Source organism: Ischnura elegans, chromosome 8, assembly GCF_921293095.1.
Source record: "Ischnura elegans chromosome 8, ioIscEleg1.1, whole genome shotgun sequence".
Lineage (NCBI taxonomy): Eukaryota > Metazoa > Arthropoda > Insecta > Odonata > Coenagrionidae > Ischnura > Ischnura elegans.
The window spans coordinates 64,569,375-64,584,448 of NC_060253.1; the positions used below are offsets into that span (position 1 = coordinate 64,569,375).

At 38.6% G+C, this 15,074-nt stretch overlaps 1 protein-coding gene across 1 annotated transcript in view; it reads left to right on the forward strand.

Moving 5' to 3' along the window:
* Window positions 1–12,613: 12,613 nt before the first annotated feature.
* The window catches only part of LOC124164195 (purine nucleoside phosphorylase), a 71,685-nt gene continuing 69,224 nt past the window's right edge, over window positions 12,614–15,074 (forward strand). The window contains exon 1 of the mRNA XM_046541412.1: window positions 12,614–12,818. Within this exon, the coding sequence (XP_046397368.1) occupies window positions 12,799–12,818 (20 nt within the window). The 5' untranslated portion in view covers window positions 12,614–12,798. The remainder of the gene's footprint in view (window positions 12,819–15,074) is intronic.

Below are 15,074 nucleotides of genomic sequence, written 5' to 3' on the forward strand. Positions count from 1 at the left end.
ACTACCCAGTGTGGAAGGTTGGGCTCAATGGAAGGTGTTTGGCTCGAATTCGCTGAAACTGGTTTCTACTGTTGGTCTTCCAAATCTCGCGTCCAATCCCATCAGCAGCTGTTTCCATCGCGCCTCCGGGAAAAGTTCTTGACCTTATACCAAAAGAACCGCATTCACCGCGGCCTTGCGGGCTTCTACTCGACTCGGGGCAAGTTCTCTCTCCTCCTATAGCTCGTCCGTCCCCTCCGACCCGAGCCCAGCACATCCATCCTTACGTAAGCCCAACGTTCTCACTCGCCTCTTATTTAAATTCCTGTTGGGGCTCTCCGGGGCGAGGAGCCGGGAATATAAGATTGTGGATATACGGCGTTGTGATGTTTAACATACAATAATAGTCGCGAGTCGTGCATATGGAAGTCAGCGATTGTAAAGGTAAAACCAGAGGTGGGCAAGCGTGGTACTTCAAGTTGTGACACAAAAAATGTTATGAAACCAAAATTTCAAGAAAATTGTAGCAGCGCTATATTAGTTTTTAAAATTATTTGCTCCAAAAAATATTTTTATTTCAGTTACATGTGTTATACTAATTTCACTTTTCTCGAAAAAAAATATTTCTATTTCAGTTACATGTTTTATACTACCAAAAACGTCGCGTGAACTCATACCCAAGCAAAAAGATTTTTTGGATTTCAACTTTGATTTATGATCAGTCAGAACTATCATCTCGTGTTGTCGAGGTTAAATGAAAAGGTGAAAATCTGAGAGGATAAAAGTGATGACTAGAGGAAGATTGTCTGCCCTGAATTACGTCTATGATCCCTTCACGGTTGAATGCCATCGAAAATGGCGACTTATCTCTGGTCAAATCCTAATCTTTTTTCCTCGCGCAATTCAGTAGATTGCAATTGGTTTGCTTTGACGCGCGATATTTTCGTATTACCACATCATGACGACTAGTTGAGCAATGCATGCAGGACACTTGCAGGGAGTGTTGGTAGTCTGTGGGTACTAATTGTAGGCAGTGAGTATCCCTGGTTTCCTTCCTCGTTTTTATCTATTTTTCCGTAGAATGTTTCCCGGAATCATAATATCACTAGCAGACCACCCGTATTTTCTCGGGAAAGGTAGTACTCAGAGAAGTGGGAAACTTAGAACTTCATGTTCACATAGTAAGATTGCCAGGCACGCTGAATAGCAAACAATGGAAAAAAATAATTTACGTATAACGCACACGGGATCAACTTATACCCAACACGGGAACTACATTGACCGCTGAGTGCGTTAGTACGTGTTTTGACCAAAAACGTCCGATGAACTCATCATCATCATCACTGGTCAACAATCCTAGGATTGGTTTGACGCAGCTCTCCACTCAGTTCTCCTATCAGCTAATCTTTTCACTCCTACGTATTTCTTCTCTTCCACATCTCTCTTTACTTGTTCCATATATTTTGTTCGAGGTCTTCCTTTTCCATTCTTGCCTTCCACTTGTCCTTCGACGATTGTCTTCATCAGGCCATCATTTCTCAAGATGTGGCCTATAAGGTTGTTCCGTCTTCTTATTAAGGTTTTCATGAGGCTTTTCTTCTCTCCTACCCTTCTTAGGACTTCCTCGTTACTAACTCGGTCGATCCATTTGATTTTCATCATTCTTCTGTAGCACCACATTTCGAAGGCCTCTATCCTTGCTTTCTCCGCTGCGGTCATTGTCCATGCCTCACTTCCGTATAGGAGCATACTCCAGATGTAGGTTCTTATAAATTGTTTCTTTACTTCTATATTTAAGTTTACCGCTGTAAGCAGGTCTCTCTTTTGGTGGAATGCTCTCTTCGCCTGGGCTATTCTGCTGATAATTTCTTTCTTACTTCTCCCGTCACTAGTTATCTTGCTTCCTCATACCACAGTAAAAAGGTTAGATCCGAGAAGAATGATAGAGAAGGGTAGTATTATTTGAGGGATGTTTTCCCTTAGAGTGAATCAAGAGGTATGCCTACCCGCCAGGATGTCCAGCCACAGAAGTTGTATTACGTCACGTAACAAATAGTATTGAGAAAACGACGCGAAGGACGCACCGGAAACAACCAGACGTAGTACCACTGGCTTTGGGAGCATGAAATGGACCTACGTACTAACTTTGGTTGCAATCCATGCTGACATATAGAAATGCATAGCTGACGGACGGACATCCTCTTTTACATTGCGTATACCTACATCTATATAGGTATATGAATTAACTATTACATTTTTTGCGTAAAATAGAGTTATATTTTTGTCTAAAATTTGTACTTCTTTTTTCTTGTATGCTCTTGTTTTTTATCTTATCTTACTTAAATTTTTAATCAAATGAGATGGTTTTTTTCCTACTTAGCATATTTATAATGAATAAAAAAATAATAATTTTTGTGACTAGCATTGCATTTAAATTTAAGAATGGTAGCTTCCACGCTGGCATTAACCACAGAAGCTAACTAAAGGTCCTTCATTTTTTGCCAAAATCTGTATATTTTAGACATTTTGAAGTAATAAATTTACTATTGTGATAATATTTTAATAGCAGCGTCGCAACGCTGCTTCTACTATCAGGGTAGCTCGTCGACTATGCTGGTTTTCGCGGGATCGAATCCCGTCAATTTCTTGTCGTATGTTCTATCATGGCTTCAGACTACAATTAAATATATATCTATTTACTTAAAATTAATCTTATTTAGGTAATCCACACACAACTAGTTATCGCCAATCGCAATGGACTCTATATCGATATTTCTAAAATTGTTTAAATAATAACAGCTCAAAAATGTTAAAATGAAGTGATACCGAAAAAATGTCAAAATCTCGTGATAAAATCCAATTAGAAATAATTATTTTGGTTGGTCATTTGGGAAAATAACGACCTTATTCATTTTAGCCAGCTTTTTTCGATTTGGGACTACTATGCGTTTGGGCTATTTTTGAGAGTAAAAAAATCTCTACGCGGTAGGTTAGGAATGATAGCTCTCAAGAGATGAATACCAGATTAAAACATATGTTAACAAGACTAAAGCTAATCCCCCAATATTTCTATATGACTGAAATTGCATAACTTTATCGGATGCTAAAATCTAACATTCTTTGCAATAAAAAATTGTCACCTTCCCTTTGGTACTCTATTTTTCAGCACATTTTAAGCTATAGATGGAAGATTTATGTTACTTCAAAGATAAAACCCTGTTTGGGGGTAACCAAAAGTCACTGTCCAAATAGAAAATTAACAGAAGAATATATGTGCCAGATTTACATCAGTGCAACACTATTAGTATCACTATTTACGAAGATTTTTCTGTTTGGAGAAAAAAAATCATCAGAACTATTGAAAAAGATTTCAATATTATTCAAGTTGAAGAGCAAAAGTTTGACTTTTCTTGAGAAAAATATAACTTTTTTTTCATTTTTACATGCTGTGAAAGTAGGTTAAAGATTTTTAGGGTTAAACAATCAAAATTTCTATGTAAATTGGTAATAAAAGGCCTTGGGGAAATTTATTCTATTGAATATTCGTCTTGCCACGATGCCGAGAATGTGAGGACTCCGCGTTTAAAAATTTTTCAACGCTTCATACAAAAATGGATAGCGTGAGGGCAAAATTTTCTACTAAAAAAAACAGGAAGAGTGTGATGGAATCGATAAAATTTTTAAACGATGGCAAGAAGAAATGATTAATGCGTTCTTTTCTTCGTAAAAGGAGTCACGGGTGGACGTGATGGTGATAAAGACTATTTGGAATATTCCTCCGCGGCAATGTTTGGTAGGCCCCAACATTGCACTGATGTAAACCTAGTAAAATAATCTTTTTTTAATTTTCCATTTGGACAGTAAATTTGGTTACCCGCAAAAAGGTTTTTATCTTTGGGTTAACCTTTAAGCTTAAAATTTGTTGAAAAATACTATACTAATTAAAAAGAAGTACTTTGTGCAGCATAATGCTGCTCAAAGTTCTTCTTTTTAATTTGAATATAATTTGTGGTTTATTTGCATATTCCACGAATTCTAACAGCTTTATTTAATTTATACATCCAGGCCTCGCTTTGCTCAGTCATTATCACCCAGTATGAAGTGCTATTCAAGCTCATCCATATAGCCCTATATTCAATGCCACTAAAAAATTAGCGCGGCGAAATAGATTTTCGTCACCATTAGTAACGCGTCGCCAGATAAATAAATGGGGATCGATGGGGCGAGAGTGATGCGTCATCTTAACACGAGGGATCACTTCGGACCGGATGAGAGACCGACTCGATATTGTTGCCAAAATCTGTCGAGACTGTTCGGGGCTTCCGGTAATAATTGATTGGGTGGCCCAGCTGGATTGGTCGAAGTAAGGATAGGTATGTTGAGGAGGAGGCCGAAATATAAAGCGGGCTGTCGAGATTGAGATGACTGGTGAATATAAAAGATTTTGGAGAAAGTTTGGTGAAGCGACCGGATTTCGTTACGTAACGTTTTCCTGGAGGAATCCGTCTTCCCTATGACCCCATAGCTTTAGCCGACCAAATGTTGGGATGAAATAGTTATGTAACATGTACAGAAATGGATAGCTGTATAGCAAGTGGTATTTGAATTCGCATAACTTGTAGCATTTATTTCCGACTTATTGGTCTCGGGACTAACTCGTCTCTGGGTTCGCAAGACTAGGGTATGTGAGCGCACCATTTACAGCAACCTTTGTGACCTAAATGAAGCCCGTCTTACTTGATGTACTAGATATATTTTTTGGAATGGAATAGTGGGGAATAAAATTATGAAATGCGATGCAGAGTCTTTTGTTTGCAATCCTGTGTACTTTCGCTAAAATCTGAATCATGTTTTTAAAATCTCACAGTCCCTTTTTTTCGTTTGATTAATTTAGCATTATTGAGAATTGATTTCAGTGTGTTGAATATTACCAATATTTTCTATTCTATAGCATAAATATGTAAATATTACACTTTAAGAACTATTTTGGCGGACAATTCCTAATATTGTGTATATTCTCGTATTCGCAATACACACTAATGCTGATATATATGCTCCGTGAATGATCTCTTGTAGTGGTTCTCATGCTTTCATTTTGTGCTATGTTCTTTTTTGCCTACAATGGCGAGCCATCTTCGCCGATAAAACAAGACTGAATTGTGAGTGATAAGGTTGGTCTCCTCACTAATTGAAAGTACATCGAGGTAACTATTTCGCAAAGCTGTCTTATACCACATTATTAAACTTAGGAAAGGCAATAAAATGAGGAATGTGTTGAAAAAAATCAATTTGGACAGTTCATGAGGCCGAACTTAATATTCAGGCAACGTATAAAGTTATACAAAGCCATGACGAGTATTTTCCATTGTCCTAACAATTTTGAAACTTTGCCCTGAGCTTATTCATCGTGAAAAATTGAGATTCCAGCATGATTTTCGCCTCGATATTGTTACGTAAGACACTTCTTGAAACTCGCGTCCTTCTTCCCCTATAATGCTTTGCAAGAGTCAATGAATGGCATCATTTTCAATGGAATGTATTACGCAATGCTTGTGATACCAGATTTACCAGTGTTGGAGACCTTTTGTATGTGGCATGCATTATCTCATGAATATTATATCTCCTGCCAACTGCTAATAGGAAAAGAATGCACACTACTCCCTTTCGCTCTAACTTAAATGATCTAGATTTATGTCATTTTCTTACCGAGTTCTAGTTTGTAGCTATTGCGTTAATCATTGCCATCGCCAATCCTGTCCATCTGTCGCTCTAGATATTTTTTCGTACTGCTTGAAGGGAATTTAAATGCTGAGTATTTGAATGCAAAATTTAAGTTTGTACGTTTTTGAGACATTTTTTCCTGCCCTAGTTTTTTTGGTTACCTTAAAGTCGGATGGAGGTGGTATACACATGAAGATGATTCCCGTTTACCATTTAACCTGTGACGTGGTATTTTAAAATAAATTGTAGTGTTTCGTTTCACGCAAGGTCATGATTTCGTACAGTCACATAAAGTCAGAATGATTATGTGGATTGTATTTATTTCATTTAAACACTCCACGTTAAAACATATTCCTTTTTTACGAAATGTGGGTAGAGATTTTGTTTTATTGATTTAAAAGAGGAACATTTACATTTGTACTCCTTAGGACACAAGAATTTTATTTCCGAGGGTTTGTGTAACGTTTGCAGCCTGCTGGAGTTTGATGTGTATATATTTAAGAAAGTTTGAGTTCGTACGTTTAATTTTTATCACGACTATTTCGATATTATGCATGTCGCATCAAGTTTTTGTCAAAACGATATGTTGGTGCTAGATATTCAACAACAATAAAGTATTTTAATACGGTACTCCAATATGCTTATTATTTTTTATACACTTATGCCTAAAATAATTACATCCCAAATCCACATATTGGAAAGCCAAAGTCTCACCTACACGGTCACTCCCATAAACATTGTTTACTGTGTATTTTATACTGTATATACATAAATATTGTGTAGTTATATAAACTCTATGGTTACTCCATTCCTTTTCACGTTCATTGAGGAAAAGTTTTCCCTCCCTCTTAAATCACCTTTCTCTTCGTGTTGGTCCGGTTTCCTTCATTATATTGAGTGTAAAAGTAATTAATTGCTGGTTGTGCGGTCCCATGAGTTTGTTTCTTGCCAACATGCGGGTGGAGGATTTTCCGATCCCTGCACTGTGCAGTTTTACAGGATGCATGAAATCGTGTAGACGGATGTATGAACGCCAGCACAAAGGAAGCTCATTAGTTAATGCAAGAAAGAAGATTGTTAAGGCCATTTTATACGGGGAATGTGATAGCACAATCTGACGAGAGTACGAAGGTGCAGTCTAAATTGTGCCGTGTAAAGTAGTGAATTGCTACAATGTATGCGAGAATGCACGGATGTGAGTTGGAAAAATATCCCCTGTGCTAATTTCGTTCATGCATTCGCGCAATTCCATTCCAAGAAGAGATATTAATGCAGTTCTAACCTGCGCAATCACGTGCCCCGAGTAAGAAGGCCTTGCGAATTGCTTTTAAAACTGCATGGATGACTCACAGTCGGTGGAGAATTTTTCTAAGGGCCGTTTTACACGAGGCACGGAATTGCGCTGGTTAGAACTGCAAATTAATTTCTAAAATGGCGTGGAATTGTGCAAATGCATGAAAGAAATCAGAACAGGGGCTATTTTGTCATCTCACGTCCACGCATTCTCGCATGTGCTCTAGCAATTCACCGCTTTACACGACGCAATTTTGACTGCGCATTCGTGCACACATCAGATTGGGCAAGTACGTGCCCCGTGTAAAGCGGTCTTTGCGGTACTTTCTACTGCGCTATCTCCTGCCTCACGTGAACCGGTATTTTGCATCGCGAAACGAAATATGCATGATTTTCGAGACAAAATATCCTTCCCAGTCAGCCATCACTAGCGCTCTAAACATCATGGCTTTCTGAATTATATAACATTGAAATTTCGTTTGAAAATTTGCTAATTTCATTAGGCCTTTCTATTGGTAGATAAAATATAAATTACAAATAAGAAAATATATTTGAAAATTTAAATATAATTTTAGACAATACTGTCGCATACTGCGTCAGAATTATGACATTTAAACTTGCAATAAAACGGTGTTACCTAATACCACTATTTTGTGAGTCATTAGCAAATTGGGACTTCGAATGAAGTCGTTGGTTGAATGAAAAGGGCGTAAAAACGGGTTGAAAGAAGTATGAAGTAAATGTTGGTGGTTGTTTTCGGGAACTGTTGCGTACTCTCAAAAAGAAAATGTTACCTACGAGGCAATTCCCGAGAACAGCCAACACCATTGATAAAAGAAGCTGTAAAATCTTCATACGAAAAAAAAGTATGAAATAAATATAGACGTAATCAGTAATCATTTTGGTAATCACTTGACGGAGATTTCGAAGAATCACGATAAAAAATAAATTATTTCGGCACGTTTGCAGCGGGTAAAACTCAGGCCGCGTCATCGAGAAATTGGGTGGATTTAAGCTGAGTTATTTTTAAGCATGTATCGGAACTGTGCCAAATATTTATTGATTATGTGTACATTGATTGGATTTTTATAAATAAACGATATATGCGGAACTAGTATTTTTCAAGTAGTATTTCGAGTTAAGAGTGGAGAGGGTGAAATGGACGGAGAGGAAAAGGAACGACGAAGTGCTGGATATGGTGGGTGAGGAGAGGCAGCTTTTGGATGAGATACGGAGGAGACAGAAGGTATGGATGGAGGGAGTACTCAGCGGGGAGGGGATGTTGAAAAAGGTGTTAGAGGGTAGAATGTTAGGGAAACGAAGGAGGGGAAGGAAAAGAGTAGGATTTTTGGATAGATTGAAGGGGAGTAGGCTTTATAGTGAATTGAAGAAGGCGGTAATGGAAGGAAAGGAAGGCTCCCAGATCACTTCTTTAGTACTCCATGCAAACCTACCTTAATCGGTAGAATACTCTAATAATAATTTCGAGTTGTCAAAGTTTCGGGTACAAATTTGTTTTTGATGTTGATAGTATTGTGTCGGCGCAACTTCCTTAGTGCATGCTGCTCGATCCATCAATTCCTCTTCGTTTTATCACCATTAGTCATCCGTGTCGCCTCGAAATAACGAGGCCTATGTCTCATTGCGTGACTATCCGTCGATTCGAGCAACCCCCTTATGAAAAAAATCACTGCCGCTTTTTCCTCCCAACCTCAAGAGTCTGGACTCTTCTTGCGGTCGGTGCCTCGAGCACACAGATACAAGGATACGTTTCATATGACAACAGCTTACGTAACTTGCTCCTTTATTATTTGGGGATAAAAAGATACTGCAGCGGACCAAGTTGTTTTCATCATCTCGGTCTTCCCGAAGCAGAGCTTTCCCAATCCGAAACGATTTGTTTTGTCCAACCGTTGAGTGAGATTTCGGATGGCGCACAGTGGTGAACTTTTTCATTCGTACTTGGGGCCTCAATTTTCGGTGAATCTTATTGATTATTTTTTCAAATAATATAGATTGGAAAAATACACAAATCATGGAGACAGAATGCTAAGAGTAACTATAACGAAATTACTCAACTATGCAAATGTTAGAAGACTAAATATAACTACATTGCGGATTTAAAAAGAAATTGTAAGAAGCTGTTATTTGTAAACAACTAAAGCTCAACGAATTGGATAGCTTTTATTCTGTATTTATATTTAACTGATAACTTGTATACCATTTAGTTTTATTATTTTGAACTATATCTATACATGCACCTCCTACGAGCCAGTGGCTCTGGAGGACTTACTTGTAAATATTTATAAGATTTATATGTAATTTAATAACACATTTGACCATGTTATATTGTAAAAATTGCACTATATTGTAATTTGGTTAATGTATACCTACCTAGTGAAGGGAGTTTATAACTACAATGCTATTTTTATAGGCTACATGTGTGTATTGACATTGATGCATCATAAATATTGTATGTATAATATAAAATTATATCTACACCAATAAATGGCTTCATTAGATTATGAGCACGGAATTGAAATCGTTTTCAGGATTTTGATTTCAAATTTATGTACCCATTCTGTTGTTCGGCGAAGAAATTGTCAGGCCGGAAGAATTAACATCGAGTTGAAGTCATTTCTCGAATGCCAAAATCTGTTTTTTGCCGTGAGACCGATATGGACAAACTAGTCGTTAATTTATAATTTCTAGAGCGCCTTTCACGTAATCATTACGTACTGCTGTTACTTTTGGGTGATACATGAAGGGAAAGGGTAAGTGACTTGATTTATACTTTGGATAGATAATAATTAGAAGTTGGTAACCTAGCGTCATCAATGGACGGAAATATATTTTGTGACGCAAAATTGTCCAAAATGCGAAATATTTGCCTCTTTCTATCCTAATCGATGGGTGCTGATGAATATTATTAGTAACTAGCCGGCCACCCGGCATTGTTCGGGAAGGATGGTACCCATAGAAGGGGAAACTTAGAACCGGGAATTCATGGACATGTTGACCTCTCAATGGGAAAATGTGAAAGAAAATAAGAAGAAACACGATTTTTCGGAGTGCACGGTTAGAAGGACCACATGATTATTCGCGGGCCATTTACATGTACCTATGCGGTGAAATTTCGAAAAAAGGCAGTATTGGAACTAGAAGTTGCCAAATTGGCCGCATACACCTCGCACACAGCATGCGCAAAGATATGAAATCATGGCAGAGTGAATTGGGATTTTATCGGAAGGTGGAAGCAGAGTGCGGGACATCACCTTCAAAAAATTCTTTCAACCTGAATTTTTTTTGTACATTCCATGTGTTGGGTCGTGGTGGAAATTGCGCGTTGTAATAAAGGCCGTTTTACACGGGGCACGTCATTGCGCACGTTAGCACTGGATTCATTTCTCAATCTTGGGCACAATAATCATTGCGCAGACGAATGCGTTAATTCGCTGGCGAATGCGAACGAATACAGTAATGGACGCTCACACATATTGACTGCAGCCGATAAAACGGCCCTATACTAATTTCTCTCAGTATTGCTAGAGTATGGGAACAGTATCAATTGTCAGTTCATGTATTGGTGTGTACATTTGACAACACATAGTTCCCCCTGAAGCCGCCTCAATAGGCGTGTGGTGAGAGGTATCAGGACAATAATAGGTAACCTATTCGAGCTTATTAAAAGAACTAGGCGCATGTTGTCTGAAATTTGAGTGTCTGAGTACGATCTGGCATTCATTGGAGATCTTGATTTTTCGGAGGAAAAAAGAATTCTTACACCTATCCACTGGGGAAAATTTCACTCTTATTATTTTATTTAATAATGTTAATATCGATTAACGCGTCTAAAGAAGTATTAACATCAATAAATGTCATAGAGGAATTCCTGCGACAATAAATATTGTCTCCCTGGCGGTATCGTCATAATCCAGGGGACAATATTTTATGCAATCGATAAAATCAACATCATACATTACATGTTGGATATTGTGCGGCCCAACAATGATGTTCCTCGAGTCGCTTTGAAAGATGTCTGTCCTTAAATGCTCAATAAATTTAAACCTAGCGCGTAGCCTTCAGAGTCGAACAGGTATCACCGTAATCCGCGCTGGGAATTCGACACGCTTTCTGCACGCTATGATCGTTTTCGAACATCTTTGCGACTGGCCCAATCGTGCATGTTCGTAATCTTTCGAGCAGCGTCGCGGTTATCGGTGGGCGACACTTGGGTTGTGGGATGGGGAGAGAGAGGCGGGCGTTGCCATGTTTCCTCCAAAGAGTTTGTCAATAAATAGAAACGAAGGAGCTGTCTTAAAAACCCTGTTCCCACTTGGCAACACCGCTAACCTCGGAGGTCTGAAACGACTCATTTTCTCGGAAACTTGGCTCCGCCTGTTGCATTTTGTTTGTTTTTCAGGAAGTCACGTGTCCTCACATCCCTCCAAAAACTTGGGCCTATGAGGAGGTTGTAATATCTACCCAAGGAGGTTGTAAATATTTGGAGGCGCTGTTTCCGAGTCTTTAACATAGTCAAAGTTCCGCCATCTTGGTTTAAAAATATTTGGACTTAATCTCCTACTAATATTTGATGTGGCTAAGTTGTGTTCTGAAAATACACTATAATAAGTGAAAAATGCTACTACAATCACAAGTATATCGCCCGTGATTGTTATTGGATTTTTTCCATCATTCGCGATACTTCTTTTAACATATAAAGACTGTGTCTGTTAGCCACCTTACCAGTGGGAATATCCTTAAAAAATACTGTATTATTTTAATTGTTAGATTTCCGTTGAGAGAGTTCAAGAACGTAACCGTGGTGATTGATAATATTTTTTTCCCTGGGAAAAGATATTTGAGTCATAACTTCGCGAAGACTACCAATGAAGTAAGAAAAAATGTTTACATTGTGCGTTCCATAGGTTATTTTAATGTATTAACGAGTTATGTTAAAAAATTTCACCAAATAGAAAGCATTGATCGTCATGGGATTGTCAATGTTTTGGTCAAAGTGGGCGTGGCTTGTCCTACCCAAGCACCCCCATTCCGGCCCACTTCGCTCCACGCTCGAAACCAGTGGTGCCCCCTCCAGATATTTGCAACCTCCTTGGGCCTAACTCTCTGTCGCAAAGATATTTTAAATGAACTCTAGTGGCAGTTTTTCACGAATCACGCCGCTTTACGAGCGCAGTCAAATGCCTCGCGTAATGCGGCCTTAAAAAGAAGAACGTCAAATAGCTTTTATCTTGACCCACGCCCGCCGTCTCAATGAAACCTGTCACGAGAAAATAGTACATACTCGCGAGCGTGCACGAAGGATTTGAAGTGTCGGTCGACTTCCTTTCTCTTCTCCTGCCATTATTAAATCCACTCCCTCGCTCCGCGACCTTCTTGACTCTTCGCCGATGGTCATCCGACCTCGCCACGCACGTTGTTGTTGTGTTGGCGGGGCGGCTCCTTCCCTTTCCCCATCGGGAAAAGTGTCTTAAGGCGGAAAGGTGGAGGAAGGCGTTCGCGAATCGGTGATGTTGGAAGGATAAGGGAGGAGGGGGTGAAAGGAAGGGGAGGGGGAGACAGGAGAGGGGTTGGGATCAAGCCGACCGGTGTTGATGAAACATTCAGTCCTGGTTTGGAGCTGTCGACGGTAACAGGGACCAGGAAATCCTCCTCGCAAATAACAACAAAGACGGATAGTTTTGCCACAGCCACTGCGGAGACGCGGCTTTCCTCAGGCCACTGGATTAATCTTGTTGGTGCTTCTTCTTCTTCTCCACTTGACCGATATTGAAGGAGCGCGTAATGGGGTCGTCATCTTATGAGTGAGTACGGTTATTTTCATCATTCCCCTATGATCATGACGATACGGCCACGGAGACGATATTGTTTTGACGAATCCTCCGTGGAATTTATTGAATTCAATACGTCTTTCGGTGCGATAGGTAGCTATGTCAACCCCTTGCGCTGTAATGACGAGTCTAGCTCGTCATGAATTTGCGATGCCAAACCGCGCAATGACGAGTGTATCACGTCATCGGTTATTCGTAAGTTTAGCACTATTTTGAGGAACAATAAATAATTCATATTTCATGAAACATGATGCATTGGAAGGATTTTATTCGAGTAGCGATAGCTGTGTTCTCTACGTTTAATAATCACATTTTATTTCACGATTCTACGTTGATTACGAATTACAAAATATCATTTGATTACCTATCATTTGAAAAAGAACCGCAGAAAAAATAACTGGAGAATAGGAGCACGATATTCAGAAAATTAATCGAGGTGAAAGGGGTTAAAATAATAATGGGAAGCCAAGGGATACAAGTGATTTTTTTCCAAGCAGGGTTAGGTACCAGCATAGACTGAAGAAGCATGCAAAAACTTGGTTGCCAAGGAATACGAGTTAGTCTCTGTTCTGTGCTGACATCGAGTGGAAAATCGAATGCACTGCTATATACCTAGTTTATCTCTTTTGTTTCATTTACCTAATTTCTCTACCTAACTCTGTTGAAAACAAAAAGTCACTTGTGCTCCAGAATTATGCTATTCATGGGTTACAAATAGGCTGATCCGACACATCTTCTATCGTCACGCTCGTACTATATACTTTGTATGAGCGAACAGAGAGAGAAGAAATGAGGAAAATACATAGGTTTTATTTATATTTTTTTAAATATTGTTTTTGTAGTGGAAGTGAGTGAATATATTAATAAAAAATAAAATCAATAGCAAAAAATTGACTTTTAAATGGAAAATACGATTTGCAACCCATATATTCTCCTCTTGTCGTTTCCTTGGCTGCTGCCTGCTCATAAATTAATATGCTAAATATACAAATCATGTTTTTTATGCTACGTGCATCGTATTTTATCACAAAATCAATGTTTATTAGATATAGGTATACAGATTTTGAGTTTGAAAATATTCAAAACTGATTGTGATTTATTATTTTGCGGAAATTGACTTTTTGAGCCTTTTGTTCTTTAGAAAATTGAGAAAATGCGTCATCTTTTATTGCAAAATCATTATTAATAAACTCATACTATTGAGAATTTTTACAATATTGAAATTTATGGCAACTTATTCTGATAAATCATTTAGAAGACAGCATTTCATTACATAATTCAGAAAATGAGAAAATAATTCATATGCGAAATAAGTTTTCCCAAGTTATGCCAAAGAAGTATTAAGTTACATCGTGTAGTACCGAAGGACCGTCATATTTTTCATTTTGATGCGGTTCACAGTTGATGCATGTAAATTGAAGTTTGGCGGATAAGTCGGACTCTTCAAAGTAGGTTTTAATTCTAGTCAAAGAAATATCCGCTGACTATCTAGCGGCTTACCTTTGCTGAGTCAGCCACAAGTGAATGGAAAGTGGAAATATTCCAGAGAGGGATAATCATATATTCCGCTCAAGGCAAATGCTTTTTCTCCTGAGGAACTTCGAAAATTTTACTCGATAAATTAATTCATGCTCTATTTTGCATGAAAGGTAGCTGAGGAAGTAGCATCGTTTTAAACAGCAAATTATTCCAACACTTGCTAATGCGTGAATAACTGAAGACGAAAAAAAGCCGATCTCATTGCAGTCAAACGGGAGTATAATTTCAAGTTAATTTATTTATACTTAGTTTATTGCGAGTCAGTCAGTCTTAATTTTGCTCAATTACACTTTAGGATTCATCTCAGTCGTACTAAGTGCTACAGGGATGGGGTTTGGTGCGTTCGACACAGAATCTCTGCTCACAAGTTGCGGCCAAAAAACGTACCAAAAACAGCCTTCCCACAAAACGGGAGACTAATAGTAGCAAGCCACAATTAATTCCCGTTTTCTCACTGCTGTGGTTCTCCTTTGCAAAACTTAAACTTGCAACCAACAACAGTTGCTACACCATCACAGCGCCACAACGTAGGTGACGAGGGAACGTCCGGGAGCGCAGCAGAGCCAACCTGGCTATTCCACAGTCAGGTTGGCACTGCTTGTCGGTCAGTTAAAAAATTGCACTGTTGTAAACAGCGTCAATTTTTTTTCTCTAGGACAGTGGCGCGATCCCAAGGAGGACATTATTCAG